This window comes from Zonotrichia albicollis, chromosome 3 (genome assembly GCF_047830755.1).
Source record: "Zonotrichia albicollis isolate bZonAlb1 chromosome 3, bZonAlb1.hap1, whole genome shotgun sequence".
Classification (NCBI taxonomy): domain Eukaryota; kingdom Metazoa; phylum Chordata; class Aves; order Passeriformes; family Passerellidae; genus Zonotrichia; species Zonotrichia albicollis.
Genome location: NC_133821.1, coordinates 67,043,483 through 67,067,324, shown reverse-complemented (window position 1 = coordinate 67,067,324; position 23,842 = coordinate 67,043,483). Strand labels below are relative to the sequence as shown.

The 23,842-nt window shown below is 37.6% G+C and overlaps 1 protein-coding gene across 18 annotated transcripts in view; it reads right to left on the bottom strand.

The window, feature by feature from the left end:
- SYNE1 (spectrin repeat containing nuclear envelope protein 1) overlaps positions 1-23,842 on the bottom strand; it is a 293,660-nt gene that overhangs the window by 68,793 nt on the left and 201,025 nt on the right. For 13 of the 18 annotated variants that reach the window (XM_074537722.1, XM_074537721.1, XM_074537729.1 and 10 more), the window contains 14 exons: positions 21,943-22,110; positions 21,044-21,205; positions 19,712-19,906; positions 16,078-16,251; positions 14,088-14,279; positions 9,767-9,901; positions 9,066-9,172; positions 7,874-8,024; positions 6,929-7,060; positions 6,613-6,768; positions 5,566-5,775; positions 4,174-4,275; positions 2,391-2,510; positions 716-916 (listed from right to left, as the gene is read on the bottom strand). In XM_074537722.1, coding sequence (XP_074393823.1) covers positions 716-916; positions 2,391-2,510; positions 4,174-4,275; positions 5,566-5,775; positions 6,613-6,768; positions 6,929-7,060; positions 7,874-8,024; positions 9,066-9,172; positions 9,767-9,901; positions 14,088-14,279; positions 16,078-16,251; positions 19,712-19,906; positions 21,044-21,205; positions 21,943-22,110 — 2,205 coding nt within the window. The remainder of the gene's footprint in view (positions 1-715; positions 917-2,390; positions 2,511-4,173; positions 4,276-5,565; positions 5,776-6,612; positions 6,769-6,928; positions 7,061-7,873; positions 8,025-9,065; positions 9,173-9,766; positions 9,902-14,087; positions 14,280-16,077; positions 16,252-19,711; positions 19,907-21,043; positions 21,206-21,942; positions 22,111-23,842) is intronic. The other 5 variants (XM_074537720.1, XM_074537726.1, XM_074537737.1 and 2 more) reach the window with 2 other exon arrangements.

The following is a 23,842-nucleotide window of genomic DNA, read 5'->3' as shown; positions in this document are numbered from 1 at the left end:
GTTCACTGGCTTTAAAGTACAGTCTGGCCCACTGTTCTGAAAAGCTCCTGAACTTTTAGGAACAGAAGGTTAGCAATTTGCTTTTCATAAGTGTCCTGATTTCAGCTGGGATAATTTTCTTCTTAGTAGCTGGTACAGCGAAGTGTTTTGGTTTTACTAGGGGAATAATGTTGATGACACACTGATGTTCTGTTTGTTGCTGAGTAGTGTTTACTCCAAGTCAAGGACTTTTCAGCTTCCCTTGCTCGGCCAGTGAGGAGGTGTATGAGGAGCCTGGAGGGACCATGGTCAGGACAGCTGACCTGAACAGGCCAAAGGGATATTCCATACAATAGAGCATTATGTTCGGTATATAATCTTGGGGGAGCTGTCTGGAAGCTGCTGATTTCTTCTTGGGGACAGGCTGGCTATTGGTCAGGAGGTGGTGAACAACTGCACTGTACACCATTTATTTATTTCTCTTGTATTTATTTCTCTCTCTCCATTACAGTTATATTGACTACTGCAATTATTTTTACTATTAGTGCTATTAGTATTAGTATTCATCTCTCAATCCACAAGGCTTACCATTTCTTTCTTTCTGATTCTCCTTCTCCTCAATGAAGGAACACATAAGGAGGAAGCAGCTGTGTGGTTCTTAGTTTCCCACCGGGGCTCAAGCATGACAAGAAGCTTACAGTCACTACTAGTCCTGAAATAAGTCCTGATTTCTTACCTTATGTTTTTCAAGTAGTGACTGAACCTCTTCCTTGGAAGAAACAATCATTTTCTGGTCACCAGCCATTTTTTCTTGGCCTGTTTCTACCAGGTCAGCCAGGTCCTGTAAAGCCCGCTCATACTGCCTCTTCAGAGCCATATTCTGATTCAGATCACTCCGCCTGGATCCAATGATCATCAGCAGCTCATCATACTTATCCTGGGGGGCAAAGGGCACCAATGGTGATTCTTATTTCACACCTTATAGGTCTTTCTAGAAGCAACCTTACTGGCCCTGCTCTCTCAGAATAAGATTTATTTCCAGATCAAAAAGAGTTTGCAGATATACTGACTTCATTGATAAATTAACTCACCATTTAAAGACAGAAAAAATAAGCAAGACCTGCAACTCTTTAAAGTACATGCATTTGGGGAAAAAATAGCAGAATTCCAAAGGCTCATGTAAGTAGCAAAGATTTGGCTTAATGCATCAAAAGGCAGTGACTCCCGTGCAATGCAGATGCTATATTCATTTTACTTTTTATAATGCAGAGAATTGCAGGGATTCCACCATGGATACAGACCATAGGCATTTCAAAGTCAGGTTTGCTTCCTTCTTCTCCCCCCAGAATCTTACTGGTAGCAAGCAAGATACATATGACTTACTGTAAAAACCAAAACAAGCCCATACTTTTGATCTATATAAGACATTCTAACAACCAAAATACCTCTACGATCATCCAGTGCTACAACAAAGTGCCCACCCTCAGACTGCATCTGGCTCTCCTAGCCTTAAACAGAATTTTGTGAGAAGCAAAACTGTCAGAAAAAGCCAAAGAAAGGCTTTTCTAAAAACTGAAATGAAGGAGAGGGAGAACATAATGGCACATAAACTGAGAGAAAAAAAAAAAAGCAAAAAAACCACCAAACAAATCAAGAGGAGGTCCCAAGACCAAAAGGATAGAGACACATTTCTTAGTGATTTATTTCTTAGTCAGTTATTTTTAGTTGTTATCACTAGTTGGTTTAGTAAGTTTATGGTCCAGTTTCAGCTGTTTTATTTGCTTCCAATTTATTATTATTATGCTATTGTAAACGGTAAAATTCATTCATAAACCTTCTCCTTGACATTTCCTCAAATATTCCCCTGCATCAGCCAAACTGCTCAAAAAGGACTTTCAACATGTTTACAGAAGATGTGGATCAATTGCCCACATGTATTGAAAAGAGAGGTGTTCTTGCAAAAGCGGAATGTTTCCAGTTTCAGGTCTCACTTCACTCTCTGTCCTCCTTTACCACCTTCCTGCTTTGAATGACAGATGTGAGACAGTCCTAAACCACAGATCATGAGACTCTGGTGAGAACAGGGATGAGCCTTCAGCAGACAAATTTATGTTTACATGCTTAGTGTCATCTGTGTGAAAAGGGAGTGGATGAGAGCTGACAGAAAACATGGTTTTGTAAATTATTACAATTAATACTGATAATATCAGAGATGTTAGAAAATCTGAAGAGGAACAAAATTTTAAAACTAGGTGAACCAGAGAGAACATAATCTTTTATACATACTGAAATGCCTTAAAATCCCATTTCCTAAACTGCTTGATGAACAATAAAAAGAAGCATTCCTTTGATATCATAGGTGAGAAATGTGATAGGATGGACAGGTTTAGGATGGAACTAATGAACCATACCTGGATCTTAGACAGCTCTTGTACAGAAGGTTGGTCAATTTGTAGCTTGTCTATACGCTTCTTTAATTCACTGATTCCAGTATCTAGTTCCTTTAAACCATCTTCTGCCTCCAGTATGACCTGTATATGAAAATTACATTGCTTAGTTTTAAGTTTCAACAGTAGTGCAGCTGACCTATGATCAGATTCTTTTCTGCTAAGAACTAATCACACCTTCAATGTGCTGAAATTGTAAAGGATGCTATGAAGGAAATGTACTAATTAAAAATGGGGAGAGTCCAGTTCTTTTCTTAAAATTAAATAAGCATATCATTATTACTTTATTATAACAAGATGTTTTAGTATCATGTAAATACTATGCTTAGTATTTTTTACACCAAACATAGCTATGAATTTCCCTGCTTTTAGGGCCCAAAATATTTTTTTTAATGTAACAATGTCATTTATTTTTTTTTTAATTAACAGTCATTCCTGTCATCTCTGAGCACCAAGCAAACAATCATCACAGCAGAACCCACGTAAGAATGCAAAGAGCTCTGTGTAGCTTCCTTTCAAGCCTGAGATGGGGTTAAAATTACCTGTACCTCCCCTTTTGCACTTGGAAAACTACAACTTAAGAACACACATTGGTATCTGCAAGTGTCTGAAGGTGATGAGTTTTTCCAGAGGAAGCTATAAGCTTCCCTAGGTGTCTGCTGTAGATTATAAAAAAATTAAAAGTATGAGGTAGATTCCTGTACTTAAAGTGATTTGTTGAGGCCCTTTCTGGAAACTTCCTATTCAAATATTTTAAACTATGTATGTGAAGTAGGACTCCTGCCTTTCAGCAGCATGGAGTTTGCACAATACAGTCACTAAACTTCCACTTCATGCAACTGAAGTCAATCAGGCTGATTTTTACTTTCCTAACCACATATTGAACAAGCAGCAATGCTTTTAAATTTGAATGTTTTATCAGCCAAAGGAGATTTTCTGCAATGAATAATTTCACTTACTTTTGTTGACACATTGTTTTCCTAGCTGGTTAAATTAATAGTACTGGAAATATGTTTTTGCCAATGCTTGGCATCACAAAAGATAGAAAAGAAAGACATAGTGCAACCTCTCTTTTTCATACAGGAGTTGTAAACTCCTTCAAAATTGGAATGTCAGGTATATTAAGTCGAGTATTTCTGTTTAACTGAAGGGTAAGTCTCTTCCACTTAGACACCTGCTGGCACCTGATGTCACTAACAAGAAATATCTATAAGAAGTACACCTTAGCATACTCTATTCATTTTTCTCATTGGCAAAACAGAAACAAGAAAACAGGATACACTTTTTCATATAAAATAATTAATTATTCTTTAGGCCGTTCCTGATAAAGAAATAATAATTACTGCATAAATTAAAACGAGTTACATTAAAGACATCACTATAAACCAGTGAGCGGCAAAGTGCCTTTGGTTCTTAATAAAGTTTAATAGTCAAACAATTTAGCAAAACTCTGGGCTTTTTTGTTTATTGAAGTTTTCTCTTTTCAAATACTGCCCAGTATAAACATAACTAGGTACTAGGTCAGCTGGGAGATGAGAGAGACACTTTAGCTAGGTTTTTTTTTTGTTGTGACTTTTCATTTTATTTACTTTTAAATACGTGTACTAAACTCTTGGACATCTTCCTATACTTAATGTGAACACGTATGTTCTCCCATTTAAAGGAACTGTTCTCTAGAGTCCACTTATTCTTTGGATAAAAACTTTACCTCCTCCCCTCTCCCCAAGTGACAGATATGTGGTAGTACCTGCATTTGTTCTGTTTCTGGTCTGTCAGCTGCCTCTGCTAATTTCTGTAGAAGTAAGTATTTGTTATCAGCCACTGATGTAAACATGAGCTTCAGATCATTCTGCAGGAGACAAAACCAACAAATTACAGCTAACTGCAGCACAAAACAAGCGGAAAATATTCCATGCTTCAAAAAGATTAAAGCATTAAACATTACATGGTAACACTACAGCATCAAAATTATTCAAAAAGCATCATAATTAGCCAATGCAAAACATTTAATATTGCTGAAAATCCAGCTATGGAGACTAAGAGCTGAAGCAATTCATATTTAAAACATATCCTGTGAATGCACTTCTATTTTTGTCTTCAAATTAAATGATTAATTACCAAGGGGTCATTACCTCCTTGTAAAAAAAATAAATCTTGTACAGTTTATTCAACTACATATGATTGTAAGCAAGCTTGGTTTTACTTTTTAAGGCAAGTTGTTTTAAATACAAACTTGAGCTAATGTAATACATAAGTAAACAAGACCTCCACACATTACAGGGCTAACCACAAGCTGAAAATTTTAGAATATTTTATCAGAAAAGACACATAAATATTACTTAACAATTTTGCTGAAATACAATCAATCATTTTTTCTTGCACTCATTACAACAGTAAATTAACAGCACATTTTTCTGAGACTTTCAGCATTACATAGGAGGTACATTAATGATTTAGTATTTATTTTTACATTCAATAATTATTTTAAATACTGAAAATCTCTAAGAATAATGCAATGAATTCTAATCAACCTTGATGTCATCAGCAAAGAGAAGTCTTTCATTGAAAAATGGGAGATTGCACAGGAAAATTATGGAGTTTGAAAGGAAATCTAGTAGTAAAAATCTATGAAAAGATGACCCTAATCTAAAGACACAAGGATTTTTTTTTTTAATTTATGAGGGTTTTGATTAAAAATAAACCCTACTGAAGGGCTTCTATATATTAATGACAGTGATAATGATAACAATAATAATAATAATAGGAGATAAGGTAGAGACCAAGTAAGATCTGAAAGCTTTTCTCAACTCTGTTCAAAATTTTCTGAGAGTGCACATTTCTGCACTTATCAGATTTTTTTAATACTTGCACAACATAGACTTCCTTTTATGTAATGCCAGCAGGAGGAGACAGCAAGGAAAGATTATCACTTTACAATAATTGCATGATTTGAAGAAGCCTTCTAGTGGAGAGTTTAAATTTTGATTAATTATTAGTATGAAATTTTGCATAAGTTTGAAGAGTTTGATTTTTCAATAAAAAACCTGTGACAACCTTCTTCTTTTCATTTGGCATCAAAAATTCACAGCCTTTATATCTCCATTTGACATAGACCTCTGTTAATTTCATCACCTCATACCTTGAATGTGATGATTTGCTGCAGCTGCCCTTTCATCTGTTGGCATCTCTGATTTACCACTGTCTCCAGTAAGGACAGTCTTCTCAAGAGGCAATCCAAAGTGTCTTCTATAATAACCCTCTTATCACTACTGTCAGGAAATATCTGAGCAAACAAATTCTTGTTCTTATCCACTTCTTCTGTTATGTCTTTGATTTCTTTGGCAAGAGTCTAATTTTGTGGAAAAACAGAAGTGACAATCAGACATTCTGGAAAGCAGGCAAACATTGCCATAACCATAGTCAATTTTGCAATGATGCAGTGATTTTTTTTTTACATTGCTGGTATACACATATACTAGAAAAAGATGGAAGTTACATTAATCTCTGATAGTAAAAATATTCCATGTTCCTAGGAAAAACAAGTGCTGGAAAAAAATAATGTAAAGCCACAGAAACATCAGGGCTGGATTAAAAGTCATCTAGTCCAATTCTCCTGAAGTAAATATGGACATTTTCAACTAAATCAGGATGCACAGAGCCATCTCAAGCCTGAATTTGAATGCTGCCAGGGATGGGACATCCATCCTGTCTGGGAAACCTGCTCCAGCATTTCTACACTCTCATTTTGAAAGATTTCATCCTTGTATCTTGTCTGAATCTATCCTCTTCAGTTGAAAACCATTGTTCCTTTTGTTCTATTGCCTTTGTTCCATTGTTCCTTCATTGTTCTATTGCCTCTCTCCCCCCCCCCGCCACCACTCAATTTTTTCCACCTCCCTCACCCCTAATTAATGTTGATGAACCTGTGCTGTTTCTATATCCTACAGTATCCCTCCCTCTTTTTACATAGTTTCAATTTTGATAATGTGGTGTTAGCTAATACTTAGATGTTAAACAGAAGAAAGAGTCCATGCTTTCTGCAACATTCTCTACATGGTCAACTGCAGAATGCTGCAGTTACACAGAGATTATGTCAGTGACATGTCACTTATCCAGGATTCTAACACTTTTGTTCTAAACACTACTATTGGCAATTAAAAGAAACTCCTACTCATGGATTCCTCACCTCTTGCTTGCAGAGGTAGGTTTCTGTTTCTTCTTCTGGCAACAGAGCTGTAGCAACAAAGACTTGCTCTTCCACCCCATCCAGCCACACGGACGTGGCAGTGACGCCCTCATACAGCTTCTGCTCCAGATGCAGGGTCTCATCCAGCCGTCCAGCCTGGGCAAAAGGAAGCACAGGAGTCAGCCCAGAAGTACAAGACAGTCTTCCTAACTTCTAATATTTGGGAAAGGCCTGGATTTCCAGGTCATAGCTGGAGGAGTTTTCACTGTTATTGTGGCTTAGCTGTAGGACAGGTGTAAAGACAACTTAAAATTACCTCAGATGAGACATCTTCAAAGGCCTGATTCAATTCAACCAGCACTGGTGACACTAAGGATTTATCTTCATCCTGTGTCTCCTCCTTATACAAAGGCATTCCAGGCATTAATCTGTTAGGTCTGCTATAAAGCTGCGGAGAGAGAGGCACTAATTAGGATGCAACTACCATATGTAGGGCACAAAATTCAGCTGTATAGACTCCCTGCTGACTGAGGCTATCACCTGCTAATGCTCATGGTCCTCCCACAAATGCTCCATGCCATGAATATTTTGCATAAATATTACTCAACAGGAGGTTCACTAGAAATACAGGATAAATGCTTGTAGCCAGAAGTAAAAATTATTAGCTTTTATAAAAAATATTATCAATTACTCTTTAATTAATACAAGGTATTTAGAACTTTGGAAGTTGGTTCATGGAGTGTTATACAAAGAAGAGTGAATTTGGGTATCTTAACAATAAAATGGAAGATGTATGTTAATATAGACTTTGGTTTGTCCCCAGTTTAATTGATTAATCCCCATTTCTTCCAGCAGAAATACTGTTCCCAAAATTCCTCACCCACTAAGATCAAGAATGGAATGCAACCAATAAATTCAAAATGAAAATAACAGTTTTCCTCTAAGCTGTTGCCAGAGTACTGATCAATTCCAGAGTGATGATTTGCTACAGAATTATCCTGAGTTAGATAAGCAGATAAACATTTTGTCTGAGCTCTTTCTTCCTTTCTAGTTCATTAACTTGATGGTAGTGCAATTCAAATCACTTTGAACATGAGCAGTGCTGGTGCCAGTATGTAACAGTTTTTAAAGGTGTCACAAAAATAAATTGCTCCATATTTCATGCCTTAACTACAGCACCTTAATGGATCTACATATTGCACCTCTTGTTGTAACAAATACTTTCAAAGAGAAAATGGAAAGAGAAATTTTAAAAAGCTACCAGCTGTTCTTTTTCCAAAGCTTTCTGGAGTAGTCTCTGCTTGGTACTGAATTCCTGGTTTAGGCTGTCCCATTTCCTCTTCATCTGTTCTTCAGATGATGGCTTCTCACCTTCTAAGACTATTTCCTCAGAAAGTACATCAGGCTTCTCACTGAATATGAAGAAGCATAAAGGTTTAATAAATGCAAAAGTTACAAACATATAAAGTTATAATTTTCCATTAGGAAATTCTACATTTAAATTAAATGCTAGTTTTTAAAGCTCTGACTTGTTAATTTTGGTGTTGTTTTTTTGAAAATAAGACAAAGGTTGGTTTGAACAGCAAGAAGTTCTTATCTGATGAAACAAAATGTACTTTCGAAAATACTGTTTGAAGTTGCAAGTACCCAAAATAAGTAAAAAATCCCCAAACCAGACTGAATATATACTACATTGAAATGTAACCTATAAAAAGGTTGTAGTTCAAAGCATGAATTAAAATAAATATTTTATCTGACTCCTTCCTCACTTCCTTTCTCAAAATGGTAGACATAGTTTAATGAAGGACAAGCATATGACTTTAGCTTTGGTAAACAGTTAATCACAGTCAGAATTTTCTGTTTGCTGGTTTGTTTGTGGGGTTTTTTGTTTTTTTTTTTTTTTTTTTTTAATTTATTTATTTCTATGGTACACCATCACTTGATCATCACAAGAAGTAAGCCTCAAACAGAAGGAAACTGGTTAAGTACTTTCTGGCATTAAAATTAAGGCTTCAAAAGGAAAAAAAATACTTGCTAATTGCAGGAAAAATAAAATCAAGCAATGAGTATCTCATCTGGGAAGATCTGGTTACAATGGCAGATGCCAATGTTTGAGGTAGATGTGATTCACACACCAGTGCTGGTCCATAAAGTTACAGTAACTGAGGCACTGCTTGTCTAGTGAGTCTTGCTAGCCTTTAATTTTAGTATGATTTGGGCTAATAAGAATAAAGGGCATTTCTAAATGCTGGAAGTGATCTATTCTCACAAAACAGTTTGTGTAACTGTATTATCAGACCCCTGAATTATCAACCAGGACTCCAGCAGCCGAGGTGCTGTACAAAAGACAAAACAAAAATTAGAGGACTACGAGCAGAAGAGGGATGTAAGCATAGGGATGACAAAGTATAGCCATAGAAATTTACTTTTTGGAACAACACATGAAAGCACACCTTATGGGTAGTCCTTCAGTAGAGCTTTGCTGCGTTAGGATCTCTCCTCCGCGGCACGCTACTGACCGAAGCAGATTCTTCTGCTCTTCTAGCTCCTGTTCCAGCTCCTAGCACAGCAAGTTACACAAAACAGAACAAATCTCAAACACACTGGTTTTGCCTTGGAAGGATATGTCTACCTTGTTACTGCCATGCAAAGTTATCTGAGCTACTTCTGAAATGGCTTGCTTGAACACCAAAAGTTCAAAATCTCCAGCCAGGGATATATCAAAATTAAGTTCATAAACTGGATTACTGAACTAATTAACTGATATAATGTAGTTTATGGAACCTACCCTAGTGAGAGTATCTTCAAATCATTCAACACAATATATAATGTAATATGTGTATCTTTGCTTGTATGAAGACAAAGTTGGCGTATTTTCATCTCTCCTTAGAGTAATTTAAAGGGTTGATTCAATTTTATTCTGCTGATGGACAAATCTTATTCTACTGATTATGTGAATTGACCATAGTCATCCAGAAAGTCTAGCCTGCCTGTAGCAGATATAAGACAGGGAACTTAGATACATCATTACCAAAGCAGTGAGTATGAAACAGTGTAAAAATTAATATTTCCGTGAAAATATTAACAAGAGTGGCTCAGCTATGGCATTAAGTGCAATCTAAAGATGGGAGTAAAAGAAAGGCAGAACACCAACTTTCTGCTGCTGCAGGGTACTCTGCTGCTGCTGTGAGCGAGTAGTTCTTGCTTGTGCCAGCCATTCTTGAACACTGGGACTTTGTGAGGAAACGAAGTCCAGATCACTCTCCTCCTTTTCTTGTAAAGATCCCTGCTTTAAGAAAGAGACATTAAGATTCAAAAAAATCTCCTACATTGTTAGAGAGCAGGCAGATTCAGCTCATCTACACAAAACCTCTCAAGTTGCTGGCCCATGTAAACTCTGAAGTAAGGAATGACTTCAGATTTCTGACTTTTACTGGTTTTTGGTTACTAGCAAGAAAAGCATCCCTAAAAATGTAAAAATAAACATGCACTTAGCCGAATCAGAGACCATGGGTCAGAGACCTTGGACTGATGTGTTTCTAAAGACTGTTCTGCTTCTGAAAACCATCCCACATCTGCAAAGGAGGGTGCAGCTTTACCTGGCAATGCAGGGATTCAGTGGTTTGTTTCTGCCAGGATGTTTTTCTAATTAAAGCAATTTTTAAAATATAATTGAAAAGGAGTAAATTCTGGTTGTCATTCTGGTCGTCATTCTGGTCAATATTTATTTATCAGTAAGTACATAACTCTATGTTCAGCAGAAACACACTGGGTAAACAGCAGATGACGTGATATGAACAGCAGAGAAAGTAAGAGAGAGCAAACCACAGAATGTTAGAGCAGCACAGCAAAAGCAACAGTTCTTTCTATTCATATTTCTACCATGTTTTTCCAACATGAGTGATTAGAAAGGCTTTCTGCGTAAGCAATGCAAAAAAGAACAAATGCCTCAACAGCTCAAAAAAATGTTTTATCAACTTAGCTTCCAAAGTCCATGTTGGCTGAAAGTTTAAGTAATTTTAGCAGCCAATGTATTCAAATGTCAGTAATTCAACATGCTTGGCCTTATGTTAAAGACAGATGCATAGGTCGGGCTACTTCGATGAACACATCTCTCCGGACTTATTTAATATTACTTGCAGTCATATGATGACTGTAGAGCTCGCACCTTTTTGATTTTTTTGAAAGCTTCAGAATCTAGAGTTGGGGCTTAATATCTCTTCCATTTTGCCTATATATTTAATTTTTGTAGGATTCCTATTATGCCCACGATTCCACTTTTATTCTAAATAGATTAAGACTGCCAAATGGTTCAGCAACTCTCCAAACCACAGCCACTGCCTTTCAGGTGACATTTCTCAAATCAGGCAGGGATCAGCATGGCAGAAGGTGGGTGTCTCACCTGGTGCTCCCCATGCTAACAACTGAGAGGGGCCTCTGCACCAGTGACCCTGGCAGCAGCCACTGAAACAGCAGAATTTAGCTAAGCAGTAGAAGGCTAGGGGTAAGATTTTAATTTTGGGGGATGATGAGTGTACTGAAGTTGAAAGGACTGATTAGTGTTAGAGGATATAAACTGTTAAGTGGTGGAAAACAAACAAGAAGTACCTGGTGCTGGAAAGAATCATTAGCCCTTGCTTTATGAAATAATTTTGTTTTACTAAGGTTCCAGTTTGCAGGTAAACTCTGATACTTTACTTTGTAGGAACAAGTTTCTAGACAAGCTGAAATTGAAGTGTGAACAATGTTATTACAGAACGTCAGACTGAGCAAAGAAAATAGTATGTGAGAAGTAAAGAAGATCTGGAGTTATAGCTTTTCTATTACAAATTAGGAAACAGACAATGTTTCTGTAAATTGTGGGGGGGAAAATCTGCTTAATTTTATATACATTAGGGACCATAGTTATTCAACTTGTAAATTTCTTTAGAGAACAGTATCTAGTTCTTCCTTGCATTTGAGTGTGCCAGTTGATTTCAGTTACATTTTGGGTCTCTTTCTCAGGGAAGAGGACTGAGAACATACAGTTTTGGAATTATACTAAGACATATAATTAATAGTCTTGTGATTCCTGCATATCAAGGAGTGTAAAAGAGGTTGTGGTATTTGTTGATGCAATGAGGTCTTGCAAATATCCTACTGTACATACTTTTTAGATCAAAAGTATTTGTGAACCAGATTTTATCATTGACAAATTACAGAATGTAAGTTTGAAAAAAACCCCTTATGTTTGCATTTACAGTTGCATTTTTGCATTTGAAGTCTGTCCGAAGGAACTGTATTACATTTCCTTTAAACAGCCAGGGAAATACAAGCTTGAACCTGTCATTCCCAGCTACTGTCCAGTCTAGCATAGAAATAAATGGAAAATCCCTGATGAAATCGATCTTTCAAAGGATTTCAGAATTATACAAACTTATATGAGGTACACTTCTTCTTGTGAAACTGGTGTAGTTCCTCCCCTACATACCATTTGCAATAAAAAGTAAAGAATCACTGTCTGTTTTGTTGAGGTTTTTAAACTGCAGAATCTGGTCTACTTTGGTTTTTAAGGAGTCTGTGTTTCATTGCCCCTAAGCCAGAGAATAAACAATAACAGACACAATATTTTGTGCGTTTCAAAGTGCTGCCTTTGGAGACAGTATAGTCTGGAAACTCCTGTTCCAGCATGTTTCTGATTAGTTTCACTACTTTATTTTATGAATAAAGAAGTTGGTCTCCAAGTCACCTTTCCTGTATCACTAGTTACATTCATTAACTAAAATCAGAAGACAACTGAAATTGCCCCAAGAAAGCCACAGAATCTCATACAGACTCCTAAAAAGCCTTGTGCACAGGGATAACAGACAGGCTGAAATATGCTTTAAGGAAAATATAGCTCAGTCTTTATAACACTCTTCCAGGGCTACTTGGGAGGTTCCTTCTTTAGGAAGGAGGCTGATCTATTATGAGGCTATCAGAACATCTGAAGACATGTAAAAATCTGAGCTTTTTACATGCACATGAACAACAGTGCTGTTAGCTTGTAATGTTTCTCAAAGTTAATACTGGCATTGGATAGCATTTGGGGCATCTGATGCTCTTGGCCTCAGTCCTCAGTATTTGGAAAATGACATTACAGAACTTCTTATCTGAAAAAAAATTGCTCAGTGAAGATTAGAAGATGTTACACTTCCTGCATCTATTTTCTTACATGATCTGTAAATGAAGTCAAAGAAAGACTTGAAATTCATAAAGAAACTTGAGTCTTGCATTTATGCACCATCATATTCTACATCTGGAAATTATTTTGTTGTTATTTTAGATTTTAGAAGATCATCCAAAAATCTGTTTTAAGAAATAAACTAAATCACATCACTGTATTTTAAAATATTTTAAAGTATTTTAAAATTTAGCAAAAAACTCTGTGATGCCTTTTCACTTCACAGGCAATATATGAGAACAAAGTATTATGTGCCCACATAGTGTTGATAACTTTTCATTTGCCTAGTCATGAGGTTTAATAAGCAAGAATAATATTAAAGTTACTTCATCTTAGAGGCAATAGGAAGAAATACCTGTGTGGGGGGGGTCTCCTTTTCTTTTTTATTTCTCTGTTTTTCTGAAATCATGTGAAGTTTTAAAGCTATGCAGTTGCTTTGGACTAAAAATAGTTCTTAGAACATCAAGTGACTTTTCAAGCTAACGTCTCAGTAGACTTTAATCTGCATTACAAGCCAGAAATCTTTGAAGCTTATCATGTTTAATTTGCACAGCAAAGCCAAGAAAAGAAGTAAAAGAAAAGGGGGGGGGGAGTCACAGCAGGGCAAGCAAATTCAAAACCAGTCAGTCACATTACATGATTGGGTTTCTTGTATGTATTCGCTTCTCCACAAGCTAGTTTGACCTAAAGAATGACCAAAAGCAACTGTTAAATACAATGAATTAGTGGCAATGAGCAGACCAAAGCTGCTAGGAATAGAAACTTAGGGCAAGACTGAGGTTAAATGAATTTTTGCTTATATAATGTTGTATTTGGTATAATGATGCCACCAAGTATTAGCAATAGTTAAAAATGTTCCCTTACATTATCTGTTCACTGTGTTGTGCACATAATGAAAAAACAAATATTTAGGATCATTCTTTGGCTGGGGAGAGTAATCCTGCCCCAGACCATACACAATCTAAACAGACTGGAAACAGGAATAGACTATATCCAGACCAAGCTTACCATCTATCTATTTTATTATTGTCCTTTCAGTGAAGATACTGAGGTTAGGATAGCTTTACCATAAAGCAGTGTTAACTTGAAAATTATCAACTAAAGTCTTCTAGACAGTTATTTATTTTGGAGCTATAATTCCATTTACTAACTAAACTAATAACTCAAACTGAATCAGTGCAACACTTTCACTCTTTTTTCCCAGTTGCATAAAGTTGCTATGTAATCCCCAAACTCCTGCCCACCATAAGAACAGCTGGAAAGAGCCACTCACCCGAATGTTGATCTGTTTGTCGTGGAGCACCCTCTGCAGCTCCAGAAGGCTGCCCTTCAGTGTCCTGAGCTTCACAGCCAGCTGCTCTGCCTCGTCCTTGGTGTGAGCCTTCCCTTCCATAAGCAAGTTCTCATTGTGCACAGACAGCTCTGACAAGGCTACGACCTTCTGTTCTATTTCAACCAGCATGTTCTGCAGCAGCAAAAACAAAGACCCGAATTCATACATTTTCCAGCACTTGTGATGTTTTCAGGCAAGACGACCTGTGGCCTACCTCACCCGTGTCCAAACTACGAGAAAGTCAGATTAGCATTGCTTTGCCTTCCAGTCCCATTCAGAGTTCTTTAGAATATGCTTGCAAATGTTTGTATTTGCCATTTCAGTTTGCAACCCTTTTCAAAATAGGAAAATTAAAAAGTTACTTGAAACAAATAATTTGTTGTAGAGGAGACGCTCTTTATTTGCATATTAAAGGTAAAGGCTAAGAAGCGAGACTGACATCCATTGGTGACAAGAAATGAAGCACGCAGCCAGAGCTACTTCTTTCCTCTTCTTTCATTTACACGTAGTCAAGTGCTTCCTACCTCCTCCTATGTGTCGCTCTGGCTGTGTTGATAAGCTCCTCTTGTCACTATTTTCTCTTTCTGATTGGTGCATGATGGACTTAAGGATTTCTGTATAATCCTCTTTAGTCTAAAGAGAGACTTAGAGTGACAAATCTCTGGCATGTTTATTCTCAAAAGCTACTTCCCTGACATTCCATTAACCATTCATGTATTGGAGACATTGTGCATATTTTGATCTCCCAGATTCAGTGCTCAAACAAGTCTTGCTCAAAAACCTAGCCTGACATCAAATGCTTTCATTTCCATAGCAACTCTCAAGTATGAATTTAGAAATATTTCTCCTGAAGGTGTATGTGCAAAATAAGATCGCCAGAGTTTCTAAAAAGTGGAAAAAAATATAAAACTTACTGCATTAAAGTTTTGAGAAGCAGCAAAGGAAAAGCAGTATTAAGTCTTCCACAAAGTTAACTTTCCTTTTTGAGTTTCCTACAGACTGTATTAAAAAAACCACTGCTTTGTTAGAGTTCATAGGGTTTATCTACATGCAACAAAGGGCTCTCAATGACAGGTGATGAAAGGACTCTTCAGACTAAGCAAACTAAAAATTCCAATGATGAAGTATTGTCAGTGAAAAGTCTTCAGACTTGCAAGAAACTTAACTCTCATTTAGCCTAAAATAATTGTCATCATTCTTTAATAAGAAAAGTGTTCTTTTGTCCATCTGTCTATTGTCTCTTTTGTAATTTTAATTATAATGATCATATAATTCTAAACTATCATTTAAAAATAGAAAACTCCCAATAATTTGAGAACCTGGATGTTATGAATGAGCTAAGTCTTGTTAATAAAAGTATTTGCACAAATTCTTATCGCAGCAACAGGTCCTTCCTTGGTTGTTTTGGTACTCTGAGTAGATTAATCTTCAAGCCATAAAACCATCACATACTGATGATTATCCTTTATTTTTGCATGTATGTAAGGATTGCTCCTGAAGAAAACAGCACTATCCCAGTCATCACTGCTAGTGCCAGTATGTTCTTCAGCTGGAAAATGACTTGTAGGAAAGTACACTGCAGGTGTTTTCACACCTGTCAGGTGAGCTGTTCAACAACATCAGGTTGAGGGGAGCAAAAACAGTAATTGAAGCAAATACAATACCTTTAAAGCTAAACATAACTACATCTGAAAGATGTGGAACTTCAAATCTTTCTGCAGTCAGGACATTTTGTTTTCTTACTGCTACGTTCACATGGGCTTTCTAAAGTGCTGTTTGCAATCTCTAATGAGAAATTAGGAACAAGCTATATTTTGTTTCACAAACATTTTTGAAAGCTTACTGAGCATACAGAAGATGCTAAAGAGCTCAGAAACTTCTCCACAAACACGCTGGCTCATTACACTTAATAATTGTCTTAATATTTTACCTGACAGTCTACCAGCTGTGCTTCCATGTCCATAGGTTCCTCTGCAGGAAGCAGAGTGGTGTCCAGCGTTGCTCGGGTACTGAGGAGCCAGTGGTCAAGCTCATCAGCTTCACAACGGTACCGCTGGAGAGCCTGCTCCTGCCGCTGCTCTTCGAGCTGCTCATTCAGCTTTTCCTAGAGGTACAAATTATATTTTACTTTTTAGGAGAAATAAACCATAAACGCCATTTCTAAAAAGTTGTTCCTCTCTATTTTGCACAAATCCTATGCAGGATTTCTAAGATATATTAAGACCTATATTTTACAAAGCATGATTTCTTTCCATTGATGAGTGTGTTTTTCTGATGACTGAAATTCTCTTTAAGTTCAGCCACTTTATTTCTACTTTCTCCAGAAGAACTCTGCTATTACAGCTTTCTAAAGGTGAGGTCTTTTCTGCCTCCTTTTGCTGCTCCCCTGTGGGTTTCCCCACACATTCTTTCCGTTTGCTCAATTAGTGCAGCACTGTTTGCTCAGGGAGAAAGATGCACATGAAGAAAAGGAATACACAGAGCTGAGAATGCATTGCAGGGAAAGGAAAGAAACTTTGCCTTTTTTGGCAGCAGGCTATTAGCTTTACTGTCTCTCAAAGGAGGCACAAGAGGGGTACTTCAAGGACCAAACAAAGTATGGGTGGGGCCTTGGTACCGTCACATGGGTGAAGACAAGCCTGAAGAGCTGTCTACCTTCTCTGCCTCTCAGAGGATCCCTGAACCATGGACAGTGGAAGGACACCAAGTTTCAATAGCTGCCGATATCACAGCAACACAGATGCCCCGGGTCCATCCATCAGCTCATCCATTCATTGGAAAGACAGGGAGTGATCACCAACTCTTGCTCACCCTTTAATTGTCCCATATGAATCTGAAAACTGGCTGAACAGCTGTGGCCAGGGCACAGTGATCAGTGGCACTAAGTCTAGTGAGTGGACAGTAATGAGCCTCAACAGATTTGCTAATGACACAAAATGGGAGGAGTGGCTGATAGGCAGAGGGCTATTCTGCCATCTAGGTGCACCCTGAAAGGCTACAAAAATGAGCTGACAAGAAGAAAAGAAAGTATGATGCCCTATAGCTACAGGGGAGCAACCTCATGCACCAAGTACAGGCTGGAGGCTAAGCAGATGGGAAGCAACTTGGCAGAAGAGAAGAAGGGACGTCCTGGTGGACTCCAGATTGAACATGACCCAGCAATGTGCAAAAGAAAGCCAGTGGTGTCTGGAGCTGCTTTAGGAATGTTCTCACCAGGATGAGGGAGATGATCCTGCCCCTCTACTTAACACTGGTGAGTCTACACCTGGAGTACTGTGTCTAGTTCTGTGCTCCCCAATACAAGAGAGACACTGAGTTCTGGAGAGAATAGAGGGGATTTCATGGATAAGAAAACAAATAGGATGGTCAGAGAATACTTAGTTGTATCAAATAATGTAAAACCTAAGCATGGTGCAAATATTATGGAACAAGGGGAAAAGATTGTATTCGATCTGGCTGGGATGGAGTTAACCTCATTGCAGCCTGTACAGTGCCTTGCAGCTGTGGTTAAATCTGCGCTGATAACACAGCAATGTTATGGCTACTGCTGAGCACAGCATAAAGGCTTTCTATCTGCCCCTCACAAAGGCCAATAGGCTGGGGGTGGGCAGAAGGCAGGGAGAGGAGATAGCCAGGAACAGCAAATCTGAACTGACCAAAGGGACACTCGACACCAGATGAGATCATGCTCATCAATAAAAGCCCAGGGAAAGAGAGGGAGAGGGATTGTGGTTATGGTGCTCATCTTCCCAAGAAACATGTGCTGAGCTTTCCAGGAAAGTAGCTAAACATCTGCCTGGTGATTGGGTAGTAGTGAATAAGTTCCTCATTCCCTGCTTGCATGCACAGCTTTTCCTTACCCTGTATAAGCTGTCATTATCTTGATCCATGAGTCTTTTTGTCTGTCTTCTATTTTTAACCCATCTCAGGAGAGAGGAGTGAAGGTGGATGTATGACTGCTAGCAGGATCAACCTACAACACTTTGTAAAATTCAGACTCAAATATTCAGGGTGGGCAACTCCATCACACAGAGAAGTGTTTGCACAGTTTTTCTGCATGCTCAATTTCAATTAAAAACATTAAAAATTGCTTTCAGAACAGTTCACAGAATAATGATAGTTGTTAGATGTCCTAAATAATCCAGACTGAACAGTTCTCAAATGCTAGTTACTTGAATTAGGTCCACAGAAAGAAGAATATTACCAGTCCACACCCTCACCAGCAAAATATTTTCATCACCTCTTTTACCTTCATTTCTACATTTACTTCCCTGGGATGTTCTGGAAGATAAAATCTGTGAAATCAGAGCTATAAAGTACACAGGTTAAATTACTGAATGTTGTCCACATATCATATATATTTCCTAGCCAGGATTATTAGGGAATACTTGTGGTATAGTGTCAAAGTATCCTATCCACAGTTAAGAGTAATATACTACTCATGCTTTATCTTGAAACTTAGCATTTCCTAAGTGCTACCAACGTGTTTGTTACATCTTGTACAGGGTGCAAGCTATAAACAGCTAGATCCCCTATTCTACTTCCAACCTTTCATTTTTAATTAAAAGCTATTTTTCTTCTGGCACAACTTTGTTATTTTAAAACTAAAAAAGATATTTTCTAATGACCTCTTCACTGTCCTAGGAGACTGGTCAGAACTAAAGCAAATGAAGCACCCTGAGACTCTCCTGTAATCCAGTGTCTTGGTTTAAACTCAGCTGGTCACTAAGCACCACACTGTAGACCCACACAGCCAATTCTCACTCTGCTTCCCTGAATCAATTGATGATGGAAAATATGAAGGCAGTAGCTGCTGTGTTTGTGAATTCACTGCTGCAGTTCTTAACAGTACAGAAATAAAGCTGCCCTGCAGTGTTCAAAGTAGCCAAACTGTAACCAGCTCTAGCATGATTGCACGTTCTCACCTGTATAACATATGCAGCAGCACTCCTGTTTGTAAAGGGCTTGTAAAAACCCCATAAGTATCAAAGAATTTTTAGTAAAGTTGGTAGGCAAAGAAATAAAAGGGTGTATCTTCCATGAAAAGAAGTTTGCATGGAAATCACTGGGAAGATGAGTGTAGACAGCCATGCAAAGATTTGGAAGAGGAGCTGTTTGTTGTTTAAGCTTTCCTCTTCTCTTGTCTAGCAACTTGGAGAGGTGATTCCTTAAAAGTATATTGTAGACAATGTGATTTTTAATATCTGTGCTTCATTTATGCACACACACACACACACAAAAAAACCCCTCTATATATATATATATATATATATATATATATATATATATATACACACACACACACATATATATATGTGTGTGTGTGTGAATGTGTGTATATATATCTCCATATGGCTATATAAAGCCAGAAGAAACTTAGAACATATATAATATTTGTATGTTCCAAGTTCTATCTGGCTGCTTATCACTTAGCAATAAGATGAGGGGCTCACTAAAAAAAGGATGGTTATTTATTACTGAAAGGAATTGTGAGAAATAAGCAGAACTGAAAATTGCCTTTTTTTTATGGTGACTAAAGATATTGGTGATGTTTTTTCTTGTACCTCTAATAGCTGTCGTTTTCCTGATGCCTTCATTCGAATCGTGGCCATTCGCTCTGCCAGGACCGTGAGGGTGGACTGCAATGCCGTTTGATCAGCACCTTCCACATCCAGTGGTTCTGAAACAAGCTCCTGGGCCAATGATGTCTGAAGCTCACTGATTTCTTCTTGCAACATTAAAATCTCATCCATCAAAGCCTATTAAGAAATGAGAGCAGAGAATGCATTTGTTTCACTTACCAGCAAGAAGGAAGTATTTCAGGAGACACAGACTAAATATAAAATTCAAGACAACCTGAATATCTCGAGGAGCACCAGGAACACAAGAGTGGAGCAGACCATCACTACCAGCACGACAGAGACAGTATTCCATAAGAACTGAGTCCTGCTTTTAGATGCTTGAGTTAGGATCAGGTAACTGGTTACTTAAATATGCATTTAATTACATATCTTGAATTTCAAGCATATCACAAGGCATTATTTTAGAAACTGGAAATCCATTCTTCCAATAAATTATCTGTAGGGCATTCTAGTATTCTCAGTGAAGATAATGAACAAGTAAGCGAGTATGTGTTTGTGAGAGAAAAATAAGGGCATGTTTCAGCTTTCAGCCTAAAACTTTCTAACTGGATAAAGAACATCCAGCAATATATGTAAATATTTAGAGATTTATTCCATATACTATCCTTTTACAGGTATCTTGAAACTTGGTTCATAGGATAAGTAGGAACTTATTTTGCACCACGGAATAAATGTCTGAATCCAGATAGATCAGATAGATTCAAGCTATCAGATAGAAGACTTAGGTGATTACAACTCAGACCTGTATCAGATCCCTTACTTAATAAAGTATTCTCTTATTATTCAGATCATTATTTCTTGAGACTTCCCTTGAGGGAGTTTTTGATATGTTTTGTTTAAAGAGGTGAAAAATGTATTTTGATCAATATACAATGCATCAGTATTGGTTATGATTTTAGTAAATTTAACAACATTATAAATATTCTTCAGCAATGATGCTGAAGAACAGTATGGATAGCTGTCATTGGACACAGTCTTGGACAAAAGCTTTTGCTGAAAATTTCAACTGGACAAACTCTTATGATCTATTCTATTTCTTTCAAAAAGGCTCCTTATTAAAAGAATCCCCATCACATCACCTTTAGAACAGCAGGAAGCTCAGAAAGGCAAGACATAAAGTTAACAGAAGGTTGAAGAAACAAATGCATATGTTTGAGATATCCAGGCATGAAGAAGGTTACTGTCTAAAAATCAGAACAAAATATATGCAGGCAATGTGCACTCTCCCTCTCTTCCTCACATGTAAGATTTTACCTGATGTTCAGCCATCTGACTCTCTGGGCTTTTGGCTGGTTCCAAACTCTCATTTAGTTTCATTTCAGTGGTCTCCATTTTTGTGGATATAGACTGGAGTGTGTCCTGATACTTCTGTTGACGCTCAAGAGCTTCATAGAGTGTACGCTGCTTTTCACTGATCTAAAGAAGAATGAGAGGTATAAATTCTGCTACTTAGTCTGCTTCATAGGTCCCTAGGCTTAAAACACTAAAGCAAAAATTTTTCAAGAGTATAAATTACAAAGCAAAACATCCATATTAAAAATATTTATTTACTTAAAATTTCATCAGTAAAATTCTAGGTTCTGGCGCTTAAAAGAAATAGACATTAATAAAGCAGGGAAAATCTATGCACATTCTCATGCATTATTTTAGATTTCATGCACTCCAACATGGATGTGCACTATTTGCTAGATACATAGTTCCTAATACACTGTAATAGCTACTATGCTGAAAGGAATTAAATTTTTTAGCATGTGGTCAAGACTCTGACCATTTTTAAACATCACTGAACAATTATGCTGCAAAACTATACAGAAATGTGTTGATTCAGCATTTGGAAAAACTGGATTCTGGGCCTTCTATAGCTACTCATCCAAAATGACTGGATATCCATCCCTACTAGATTATGAAATACAGTCTGTCAATAGTCAATATTTCTGAAGCCAACGAGCAGCTTTAATGACTCTTATTTTTATTAATGGAGGTCCATCTTGCACAGGCTTTCAAACAAAGAACAAAAATAATATATCCCAACTAACAATTAAAGTTACCTTTTGAAAACCAAAAACTGCAGGGAAGAATATATGAGCCAGCTATTTGATTTCTATTCCTTACAACCTAGCCAACTATTCTGAAGTCTCCAAATGCAAACTTACCACATTTTTCAGTGTTTCCCAAGAACGCTGCAAATCATCCAATTTGGCACTAGCAGATGATTCTAAGCCTGGTTCATAAAACTCCTGGGTGGCTGAGGTGCTGGGATGAATTTTAGCAGCTTCTGTCTGCAACTGTTCAGCAGATAAGGCTTGGTAATAAGCAATGTCCTACAAGCACGAAGTACATTATTGCACTTTCAAAAAGAAAGATACTGCATGCTATCCCCCCAATACTGCCCCATTGCATATGTCCATTAAGATAAAGCCCACAAAGCCAAAACCACCAGTAAACTTCTTTAATAACAACGTAAATCAGTATTTAATAGTAGCAGACTGAGCGTGTTTTGGACCTTCACTATGGTGAGGATTTTGGATGCATTTTTTCATGTTCATATTAGCTAGGAGGTGCAGAAGGCAACTGTGGACAATCACAAAAAGGCTGGGAAGGGAAGTGCTATAAATGGGAGTGTTGTTCCAGCACCATTACAACTACACATGAGGGAAACCCCACCACAGAAGACAGTGGGTTATGGCACTGTAGGTGGCAAATACCAACCTAGTGAGCACTATCACAGAGAGAGCAGCAAAAGAACCTAAAAGGAATATATACTGAAGGACTGGTAAATGAGGCAAGAAAGAGTATGAAGCACCAGCTTATTGTAAGCTTTCAAACAAACAGGGAGCCTCAACTAACTTAAAAAAGATATTCAGAAAAGGGACCAAAATTGCTAAGGAAATGTGAAAATGTCAAATCACCAATGAAAATTCAGAGCAGAATTATTTCTCACCAGAAATTCTATACTTAGTGTATGGAGATTTCTTCAACTGTTGCAGATGACAACTGAAAACATCTACAGAAAATGCAGAATTAAGGAAACAAGTACAGTACCTATACTTAGGTCAGGAAAGCAGACTTGATGACAAGGATTATTTAAAACTGAAATCATGTATGACAGTTAGCACTACATTATTTGGGAGGTGAAAAATGCTGCCTCAAGGGAGGGTGCAAAGGAGATTCAGTGGTGCTTACTGACAGGAACCAAGGCAATGGGCACAAACTGAAGCACAGGAGATTCTCTCTGAATACCAGGAAATGCTTTTTTACTGTTAGGGTGACTGAGCACTGGGACAGGCTGCCCAGGGAAGTTCCAGGGTCTCCATCCTTAGACACTCAAAATCAACCCGAATATAGTCCTGGACAATATGTTGTACATGGTCCTGTTTGACAAAGGGTGTTGGGCCAGATGATCTCTAGAGGTCCCTTCAACCCCAACCATTCTGTGATTCTGTATAGATGTATAAAAGTTAGGTACTAAACAAGACTAATTCTGGGGTACTGGAGCTCAAAGTGTAAGAAGGATCCTAATTTGGAACAGAATGCAAATGCATTATCTAATACCATATGTGAAGAAAACCAGACAAGCTCTGGAAGAGCACAGAAACCAGATCACTCCCATAAAACTGACCAAAATGTATGATTACGTACTTCTTCAAAGACAATAAATGGGAACTTAAAAAATTAAACTATGAAATTGTTATAATGTCCAGGAGCCAGCATGGAATAGGTAACAGCTTAGCACGGCACACAGGACTGCAATTTCAGAATTGTTCACTCTGACCACAAGTGATCTTTCCAAGTAATGGTGAAAAATTGCACCAGTGGAGGCAACTTCTCATTTTGCCTTGTCTGCAGCTACTCTCCAGCCCTTTGCCAGTCTCCTTTCAAGACCAATGCTTCTGTAACCTCTTAATATGGTTTTCAGAATAAAGGACTTGTTTACACAGAGAGGGAAAAGCAATCCCTTTCCCCATCTTTCCAACTGCTTTCTGGAGTATACAACATGGCATCTTCTCTTTGGCAGAGCTTTCACACCAGGACAGCAGGAATCCAGATGTTCAT